The sequence below is a fragment of the Lathyrus oleraceus genome, chromosome 6, assembly GCF_024323335.1.
Source record: "Lathyrus oleraceus cultivar Zhongwan6 chromosome 6, CAAS_Psat_ZW6_1.0, whole genome shotgun sequence".
Lineage (NCBI taxonomy): Eukaryota > Viridiplantae > Streptophyta > Magnoliopsida > Fabales > Fabaceae > Lathyrus > Lathyrus oleraceus.
This window is the reverse complement of record NC_066584.1, coordinates 458491732-458503068: the sequence shown is the minus strand read 5'-3', so window position 1 is coordinate 458503068 and position 11337 is coordinate 458491732. Positions and strand designations below refer to the sequence as shown.

The window sequence follows — 11337 nt, the reverse complement described above, 5'->3', positions numbered from 1 at the left end:
TGGGTTTTGTTCGTACTTTTTCCCTTTTCCCTTTGAAACAATAAAAGCGCTGTGGCGACTCTTGTTATTTGATCTCCAGCTTGTCAATAGCTTGATGATCATGAATCTCCCGCGACAAGGATCATGACAATAATGTTAGCACTATAATGAGGAATAATCCAATCCTTCAAAAAGAATTGAGTGACAACATTTATGACATCAACTTTAAAAATTTCCCAATAATGTTGGCAAAAGAAAACATTAAACCCATCAGGTCCAGAAGCAGATTCACTTTTAAGCTTCATGACAGCCATGTGTATCTGCTTTGTAGAAGGCACATTAGTAAGCATGAAGTTAGTTTAATCATCCACCAATTTGGAATATTGGCTTGTATCAGAGCATTGCCCTGCAAAACAATATCTTGATCAAACATGTTTTTGAAATGATTCTCAGTATGATCCTTAAGGATTCTCTTGTTAGTCACAACATGATTATCATTAGATTTTAGTGTCTAATAATATGAATCTAGTTTTAAATGACATGATATCTCACTTGATAATGTGTTAAAGTTTAAGTAGAAAAATAAACTGATATTGCGGATTCAAGATAGATTAAGGAATCTGATCTTGAAGGACCGATGAAGACATTCAGTTGATAAGATGACATGCTGTGAGGAGAGTATCACCCAAAAAACGAGAGGGTACATTATGGTGAAGTAAAAGAGTCTGTGTGGTTTCAACTAAATCACGTTCTTCCGTTTAGCAACATCGTTCTGTTGTGGTGTATGAGCACATGATGATTGGTGAATAATTCCATGTGATGTTAAAAAGGATTGAAACTAGGATGACATATATTCGCGAGCGTTATCAGTTCGTAAAATTTTAATGGAAGTGTTAAACTAGTTTTTAATATCAGCATAAAACTTTTAAAATATACGAAAAACATCTGAACGATTTTTCATTAGAAATAACTAAGTGCATCGAGAGAAATCATCTATGAAGGTTACAAAGTAATAATATCCCAAAGTAGACTTCACACGACTAGGACCCCAAATATCAGAATGAACTAAAGTAAAAGGTGATGCAACACTTTTATGTGCTCGTTGACAATAAGTAATACAAGTATCTTTGCCTAATTGACAAGACTGACACTCAAAAAATGAAATCTTCGAAAAATTAGGAACTAAAAGACGCATATTATTAAGACTATGGTGACCCAAATATTGATGTATAAGGTCTTGAGAAGCAATAGAAGCACATACCACAGGTAGAGATAGGTGATATAATCCCCCCATTTTATTCCCTGCTCCAATCGTCTGTCTTGTACGTCGATCCTGAACATAAAAAGATTTATCATTAAAAAGGACAAAACAATTAAGATTATGAGTAAGCTTGTGAACATATATTAGATTAAAAGGACAACCAAGAATGTAAAGGACAGACTGTAGAGACAAGTTTGGAAGTGGATGTGCTTGACCAAGGCCATGAACTTTGACTTTAGAACCATCTGCCACAGTGAGAGAAGATAAAGAATCAGAATAAGACAAGTGAGATAAAATGGATTTATTACCAGTCATATGATCAGAGGCACCCGTGTCAAGGACCCAAGGACCAAGAGAAGATGTAGAGACGAAAACTACAGAATTACCCGACTGAGCAATATCGACAGATGATGATGGTTGATAGGTTGCTTTGAATTGAAGGAAATCATTGTAATCAGTGAAGGGAATAGTGATGTCTTTAGTGATATCCGGTTAAGCAATAACAATGACCCGTGGTTATCGTTGTTGGTCTCTAGCCTTTGTACAACAATCAACTTCAATATGACCGTAATGATTGCAATAGTTACAACGAATACCATGACGATGTCCACCCCGTCCTCCAATTCATCCACAACGACCATGATAGTGGCAAGCAAGAGAAGATGATTCAGTGGGAGATGGGGTAAAAACCGGTCCAAAAGCATGAGGGGTAACCAAGCGCAAAAATTGTTCACTAACTACTTCATAGTTAGGAACATAAGTTGTCGCCTGATAAAATTTGGTTCCATACAAAATCAAGTTTTGATGGTAGTCCGACAAGTGCCACGATCATGAAATACTTACTTTGTTGTTCAACATAAGTTGTTGCATCTTTTGTAAAAGGCATTAGGATTGTGAAAATTTCCTTTAACGTGTTAATCTTACTCACTAACTACTTCATAATTGGACCCTGATAAAATTTGGTTCCGAACAAAATCAAGTTTTGATGGTAGTCCAACAAGTGCCATGATCATGAAATACTTACTTTGTTGTTCAACATAAGTTGTTGCATCTTTTGTAAAAGGCATTAGGATTGTGAAATTTTCCTTTAACGTGTTAATCTTACTCAAATAGGCTTGCATATCCATATTCTTCAATTTCAAAGAGTTGAGTTTGGTGATGACACTGTAAAGATTATAGACATCATTAGAGAAGACTTTCTTAGCCTTTTCTCAAACCTCATAGCAAGTGGTAAAGGCTTGGTACTGTGTTTGGAGATTAGTGGCTATGGAAAACTATAACACAATGCATAAATAAACATCGATTTGTTTCCACTTATCGCGTTTGGCGGCGGAAATACTATTGGATTTTGTAGTTAAGTGATCTTCATAGCCTTGACCGTGAAACCATATTTGGATAACACTAACCCATATGTTGTAGTAGACTGTGTAGGAGAATAGCGATCCAAAACGCAACAGAAATTAAAATTTTATCCTTTAGTGATCCTTACAAATGGGCATGATCAGTGATAGAATCGTTACCTCTTATGGCGATTGAAACCTTTGATGCAGATCTAAGGAGTGATCACGAACATTGAATGGTGACAGCCTCTACTCAGTCCACAAGAATGGATTCCTTCAATCTCAGTGCTAGCTGCTACGAATGAAGGCTTTGAGTGAGAGAGAGAGATAGAAACAAAATTTCATATGCACAAATGCTTCTGCACAATGGTTTTATTTATAGAACCACTTGTGTGGGTTGTAAGCTAAAAAACCCACTTAAGCGTATGTGGCCCATATCTTATGATATACCAAAATCATTTAAGCATGTGGTATCTTATCATATTTCGTATTCTACTTAAGTGCATTGTACCTTACGATGTTCTACAATTCACTTAAGTGCATTGTACCTTACGATGTTCCTTATTTACTCTATCTCTCATCAATCCGTCCTTTTGTGTGTGACCCTGTAGGCTCTTGCGACATTGGAAATTATATTAAATCACATATTTAACATAATAAACAGTGAGCGGTATCTAGTAACACATCACTGCTACCCAAGACACGGAAATGTCATGTGATCTGAAAAAGCCTTTTGTGATAATACTTATGTGTACAATTACCATTTCCCCTTATGTATATATTGAACACAAGGCATAAACCGTGTCATCCTTGTCCAGTTCAATATTGGGCCCTTAGACATTTATCCTGTTACGCAGGATGGGCAAATTCCATCTAGGTCACTCATGTTCCTCAACATGCTTCGTGAAGTACCATCAACTGTCTTTATGGTCATCCAGTTACGAACAACGTTTGATCAACAATAAGGCTCTCGACTCTACATCTAGGGTCCATAGTAGTTTCAGGTCGAAGGGTGGTGTACACCACTATCACCATGAGAATAACTTATGACACTTTGTACGGGTCAATCCAGTATAAATATTACTCATAATATTCATACCTATGTTTAAGACTTGATAACTCCTTATCCATGATCCATGAGATGTGATCATCAGTCTATATACATAATAGTCTTAATGCTTTAATGTTATCCCACTTCACAACAAAGCTCGACTACAGATACTTTAAGAATAATGTCCTTATGTTTAATGGGATCTCATGATTAAGTCACACTTGATACATTAAACGAACTAGCTATTCTAGGGACTTTATTAAACATACATAATAAAGAAAAAGTCTTTTATTATTAATAAATAATTCGATACAAGTACCAAAAGTATTGGCCTCTAGGGCTTACACCAATAGACTGTTCTGGTTAGTTTCTCACACGAGATAAGTGGAACCTTAGTGAACGTACCGAAATCGGTATCTTCCATGATATTTGATGGCTTGGAACAGAAAATTGAGAGCAGATCTGGAAAGAGCGTGGGAAGGCGGTGCCGACGGCAAAAACGACAACAGAAGGGCCGGCGAGTCGCACTGCCACACGCGGTTGGAAGGGATACGCGTAAGATCCATGCGCGGGAGGTTGGAGGGCACATGAGGGCGCTTCAGATGGTGGAAGGCGGCAGGGTTTTCAGATACTAGCCGATTGGAAGAAGACGAGTCTGGCGGTGTGGTTATCTCGCCGGAATGTCTTCGGGAGCGGTGGGGCGCTCGTATCAGTGCCATGGATGGCCGAAAAATTTGTCGAAAATCTTTTTTTTTTGTGTGGAAGACAATAGATTAACCAACTTTATATACCATCTTAAACTGTGTGGGTTGAGCCTAACTAATCCTTACAAAACCGACTTATAAGGTGATGATTGCCCACATTTATAAACACATCTTCGGATCATAGATTATTCAATGTGAGACTCTTAACAATATCAAATGTTGACTTTCACCCACACCAAAAATTGTACAAGTTAAATGGTGATTTCCTAGTTATAATGAGATTCAGTGCAATTCAAATGAAATTTCAAGAAAAAATCTTAAAATCTTAATATTTTTAAATTCAAAATATATCACATTTTTAAAGAGTAAAATGTACATGTATAAATAAATTTGATAGATCAAAATCTTTCCAAGAATGCTTGAAAGACATATTGGTTTCGAAACAAAAAAGTTGGACCGGGCCATAAAGAAAGAGCAAACAGAAATTATATAAAGTTAAATTAAATATATAATAAATAGAATCATTTAATTATACATAGTTCTTTTATATATATTTACACAATTTATGGAGATAATAATACTATATTTAAAAAATTATTTTTTAAAATAAAAAACTGTTAATTTGTCATCAGGAAAAATAAGATTAAAATAATAATATTTAAAAAATATTAATCTAATTAAAACGGTCGACATGAAAACTGCGATGATCAATGTCGACATGCTGGACTGGGCAATTGATAACCCTCCACCTAATGATGTCGAATTTACTTACGCCATCAATCACCTCCTATCGAGGAGCAACTATGAAAAAAAGAAAATGCATTATCGCTAGTTTAGCTGCTACGAGTGTATGGCTTCTGATTATGAGGTTTATGCTGAAAATTAACATAAGTTATAACAATAATCTTGCTGATGTTGCTGATTATATTTTACACCCCACAACTGTTTGATAAAATGTGTCTTAAAATTATGGCTGTTAATGCCTTTCCCTTTTCTATTTAAGACGTTCTTAATTTAAGGTAGATTTCTATACACTCATGAATACAACGGCCTGATTTCAAACTTCTATTTTGTATTCCCTGCCTTTGTCAATTATTTTTATATTTGAAAATGTAAAATCTTCTCTAGTATATTCTATGATTTAACATTGTCTGTTTTCAAACTCTGGGAGATTTATTCCAACTGTACTTTGGATTGTTCAATTCTATGGTATTTAGTCATTATGTAACAACAGATGATAATACTTATACAGTGAAGATTGTTTTCATCCATATCTTAACGAGGAAAGAATTGAGTAATAGTGATTCCGTTGGTTGAATCACCAATATTGGCTGATTCTTTGTTGGGGGCCATGTTTTCTTCATTTCCGCTACGCTTAAAATACGGTGGTTCAAGAGGGGATGGCAAGTTGATCGAAGAGCTGTTCAGGTAGAACGCAATTGTTGCCATTGTAGGTCTTTCATCTGGATCTTCCTGAACACATAACAGACCAATGTGGATGTACTTGATGACTTCTTCTTGGGAGTAAGTTCCTTCTATACTAGAATCCATTAGTTCAAGTGGTGTTTGCTTTGCCCATTTTGTCCATGCCTGCAATATTCATTTGTTAATGAAGAAAATCATTTTTTCAACTATATAAAGAGAAGTCAAAGAAGTTTGATACTCACATATCTTCGGATGTCATCAACACACTCTGATTCAGTAGAACAGCCTTTCCTCTTTCCACTAATAATCTCTAAAACCATGATTCCGAAACTATACACGTCGGATTTCACAGAAAAGTATCCGTGCATTGCATATTCTGGAGATATATAACCACTATATATGAACAACAAAAAAGTTTGTTTAGCAGGCATCAATGATAGTGATTGTGATTGCTAAGTAAAGCAGGTATGTGAGAAAGTGAGTAAAGTAAAGTAGGAATTATAAACTTACTATGTCCCTACAATAGTGCATGTGCTTTCTTCAATTTGATCTATAGATACAATTCTAGCCATGCCAAAATCGGATATTTTTGGATTCATATTACTATCTAACAAGACATTGCTAGGTTTCAGATCACGATGTATTATTTTTAGGCGAGAATCTTCATGGAGATATAGAATTCCACGGGCAATTCCTTTAATGATCTTCTGACGTTGAGACCAAGATAGAAGCTTTCTCTTCTGGGGATCTACATCATTAGTTTCTTTGAATGGTCAATCATCTAATTCGAATCATAATGGATCCATTAAGGTAATTCATTTATCAAGACATGCCTTTAGCTTAAAGTTTAGAAATGACATACCAAATAAAAAGTAATCAAGACTCTTGTTTGGCACATACTCATAGATAAGTATTTTCTCCTCATCTTCCAAACAAAATCCTAGTAATCTCACTAGATTTCGGTGTTGAAGCTTGGCTATAACTTGAACCTCATTTTTAAACTCTACTGCACCTTGTCCAGAGCTTCTTGTAAGCCTCTTCACAGCAATTTCTTGTCCATCCGAAAGAATTCCCTAAACAGCATATAAAAGAAGTCAATATGGAAAATAAATATTGTCGATATCATCGTTTAATGTAGTACTAGTTGATGCATTTTTACCTTGTAGACTTCTCCAAATCCACCTTTGCCTATCCTGTTTGCTGCCGCAAATCTGTTTGTTGCTGCTTCAATTTGGGCAAATTCAAATTGCAAGGACTCCAAAGTGGTAATGTCATTTCCAACTACAAAAACAAGTTTGAATTTTATAAGTTATATGGCTAAAGAAAAAGCTTCTTTTTGTTCGAAATAGAAGTATATTTTTCCATCTTACAGCTTTCTTTGAGAATATCATGCTTGCTCTTTCTTCCTTTTCTATATAGAAAGCAACAGTATCCCAAGACTAAAAGCACCATTAAAACAATAGTTGGAACAATAATCTCAAATATTGTTATTGTCTTCTGTTTTCCTGCGTCAATATCAGTACTTTTGTTATTTTCTGTTTTCATTAAGAAAAACGAGAAAATGCTTATGCAGAAAACCAACAAGAAAATAGGAATTTTACTTTTAGTGTCTTCTATGAATTAGCTTATTGTGTGTTCAGGAAAGCTAATAATAATCCAAATGATCATAGAGCATTTGATTGTAAAGCTGATTATTACAGAAGATATATCTCTTGCTAGATATCGCAATCTTGGGTTGATAGTAATACATGGTATGATAATAACTTGATTGCTGTCTTAGTGTGTCAAAATTGATAGTAAAATTAAGGAAATGTATATCAGGGTTAGTTCAAAAGTTTTAACCTGGTGGAGCTAAAGAGCGAGGACTTGTGGGTGACGGTTGCACCCAAGAAATACTGTCGTGTATCTTGTGGAACGGATATAATTCGAATCTAATACCACAACTGGGATACAATATTGTGCCTCCAGATTTTCCTCTGCAGCAACTGGTTGGAACTTCTGCTATGGCATCGCTAAGACACCAGCTGCAGTTCTCTGCAGATAGGTATGGGAGGCACCAAGCATAGGCATATAGTTTTTGGTTTTCTGTGAGATTCGCCGAGTTGTCAGCCGACTTAACAGAAGAATTTGCTGCTGCATTTCTCAAATCGTTCAACATATCCCAAAGAATGTTGTTGAAGCGTCCAACCTGACCGACATAATCATTATCGTTCATGAAAGAAAGTTCTGGAGTTTTCTCAACGAAGGAAAAGAAGCTATTATCAGAATAACGCACATAGCACACTCTGTACCAAACTATGGCTTCTTTTGCAGTGGCGCAGAGTGATGATATGAGTTTGACTGCTTCTATCACACACATGTTGCAGATTTTGGGGTCAATGTCTCTAACACAAAGGAAGAGACCGTAGACAGTGTCCACGTTGTTATCGCTACCAACCGTGGCGTTGTAGAATCTGGCATTGTTACTACTATTGGAGGAGAGCAAACCCAGGAGTGTTTTGATGTTGGAACGGTAAGTGTTATACGTTGCAGAAGTGCTGTTCTTTGTGCAGTTATAGTAAGCACGTGTGCTATTATCAAGAGCAGCTTGCAAGACGGGAGAAGAAGAGCACTGGACAAAAAGGGAAGAGAAAGTTGCAAGTAGAAACAGCAAACTGAAGGAATCCATACTTTGCAAGAGGGGAATCAGGAGCTCAAATAATGCATTGCCATGTTGGTGGTGGTAGGTATGTGTTTTCTTCTGTCAACTTTTAAGGATTTAGATAAATGATCCTATGACAAAATGATTCTGTTAAATGATACTTAATGTAATAGTTATGATTATATTAGCCCCAACCCACTATGTTTTTATTCATTTTCATTCTCTTGATTGAGTTTTTATAGAAAACTTTTCTTTGCAATACATGATGCTATCTCCACTCAATAATTTTATACTCAACAGTCAACACTACCTTCAGAAAGCAATGTGAAAACATCAAGTACCATCGCTTTTCATTCACTCACTGCAATTATGAATTCAATCTTGGCTGCTTTTGTGTCCACATAGAGTATATATTTATATTTTTCACTCTAAAATAGGACACATGGCCTTAAACACAGTTGTTTATTTTAAAAACATAGGAGAGACTAGTGGGAGGAAATTATAGACAACAAAGGAGATCTATCATTCCAAACCTCATCAATGTACTGAATCTTAATAATAAGTGGTCTTAGGTATTATAATGGCTAATTGATATATGGTCCACCCCTTTTGAGCAACAAGCTTGAGCATTGTATCTAATCTTGTTATCTGTGTAAAGACTTCATTATAATCGACTATGTGTTATTGAGCATATCAGACTTCATTATAATCGACTATGTGTTATTGAGCATATCATTTTGCCACAAATTTTTCTTTATACATTTCTATTTCTATATTCTCATTGAGATTTGTTTTGAATACCTATTTCACATGGTGTACTCTAAATTAACTTTAATTGTTTCCTCATACCTTTTATCCCAATCCCTACTTTTTCTTCTTCAAACACAATGTCTCTACTGATGATCTTACGAGAAATCGGATCATACATCTTATACACCGCCTTTGATTCTTCACATACTTAAAGTAGAACACAACTCATACTATAGCTATCTAACTTTGTTCTTTTTATTCAGGGTATGTGGACATGAGACACACATCCAAAAAAATCTAAAGTATTCAATTGATGGCTTAAAAAGCACTCAAGTTTTTCTTCTGTCTTGGGTGCTTACAACAACTATTGGACACCGATTTAGCACATGAAAATCAAATTGGCAACTCCTGGCCAAAGTTCAAGAATATGTTTCTCATAAAACATGTCGTGTCACATGCAAGTGGGCGTGTTCTTTAAAATAATAAGTAATATAATAGTAAATATGTTAAATCCAAAGGGAGTGGAAATAACTTAGATTTATTTGTAAAACTATCTTTTGTAACGAGCATGAGAAAAAATAATGATAGTTGATGGTTGTCACAGAGTTCACTTTAAAAGTAAACAATAACATGAATAACATTGGTTAAATAAGTGAAATAAGTGATGGAGAATATGTTGGACAATGATCCATTAATATAACTTGTCTATTGTGTGTACATGATGTGCTATGCCGTGCCAGATGAGGTTAAAATGTGATCTATGGGTGTAGTCCTACGACATCAGAAACATATACAATAAAGTAAGGGGACAAATTTCTAAGCCTCACATTTAACTTTAATGCATGTTTAGTTTCATTCCAAAATTCCTCTATCATTGTAGCTATTTATTTCTAAAGTAGCTAATCTAGTGAATATTCATATCCTATTATTTTCAATCACATTTATCATGAGTTCCACTTGGTGTTGGATTCCTCACAACAACAAGCTTGCATTTTTTTGTAATTTGATCAACCAAATAATCATATTTATAATAGTATAATGCATGATAAAATAAAGCACTAACAACACATAATTATCACAAAAGATTAATTTAAATTAACTTCACATTGCTCAACATAAAGAAGTTTAGATCATGGTGTTTAGTACTTACATCAATACTAGATCCTAAGTTAAACATTCTTAGCCACATAATAAAAAAGAATGAAAATCTAAGAGAAACTTCTTCATCTTCTTGCAATCTTCAACCAATAAGAGACGAATTCTGCCATGCCAGATACTGGTAGCATACACTTGAGATGAAGAGATAAGAAGCTTTCCACTCTGATTCAACTTGCTTTCACACCAACTTTTACCAAGTGTTTCTATCCGGGTCTCTTAGTTTTTGAACCTCTTTTGCATTTCCTCGAAGAGGTCCTTTTATAGTCAGCTTCATTTAGGGTTCTTGTGGATCCTTGGATCACGTGCCTTTGAATATTCATTATATTTGGCCCATAAGAATCAACAAGTTTCCCTCCAATTCTCCCTTTTCATTCTATTGTTGAACAAGCTACAACAACATGTGGGAGACGAAGTGTCTTGTGGCATGCAGGTGGTGTAGGAAAACAACGACAATGCCTTGCAACAGTCCTTTGTAACAGGGAAACAAGTTGTGCATGTAGTGGTTGTATTATTGTGTAGAGTTTTATCTTCTAGAGCCTTGATCTTATCTCTTTCCCAATTGATTCAAATGTACTCCATTCTACTAATTGGTGCCACACATGCCCTAAAAATGTGAATGCCCACTCTTTGTAACTTCCATTACATCATGTTTTCCACTTACAATTGGGGTTAATAGGTTACTCCGATACTATCATGCTAGGACTTATCAGAAGTCATTCTCTACACATGTAACAAATACATAAAAAATCACAAATGAGAGCACATATTATGCTCTTCACAACTTACCTAAAAACAATAAAGTTACACTAGAATTAAATTGATAGATGATTGAATAGAAAGATAAAATCAAGTATTAAAAGCCATAATACGGCATACATAGTGAGTTATCAACACACATCAAACCATTTTCACTATTGTTTTATTCTTCCTCTCTGCTACATTATTTTGTTACGATGTATGTTTACCAAGTGACTTCAAAAATAAGACGGAGTGAATTGTGATATAAACTTTTTTTCAAAAAATTCAAG

General features: G+C 35.1%; 1 protein-coding gene across 1 annotated transcript; it reads right to left on the bottom strand.

Moving 5' to 3' along the window:
• Positions 1 to 5487: 5487 nt before the first annotated feature.
• On the bottom strand, positions 5488 to 8478 carry LOC127091315 (cysteine-rich receptor-like protein kinase 10). Its single transcript, XM_051029927.1, has 7 exons — positions 7603 to 8478; positions 7131 to 7265; positions 6920 to 7041; positions 6623 to 6833; positions 6271 to 6508; positions 6003 to 6153; positions 5488 to 5925 (listed from the first exon to the last, which is right to left on the bottom strand). Exons 1-7 carry the CDS (start codon positions 8426 to 8428, stop codon positions 5611 to 5613), a joined length of 1998 nt encoding a protein of 665 aa, XP_050885884.1. The 5' UTR covers positions 8429 to 8478; the 3' UTR covers positions 5488 to 5610.
• Between the last annotated feature and the right edge of the window lie 2859 nt (positions 8479 to 11337).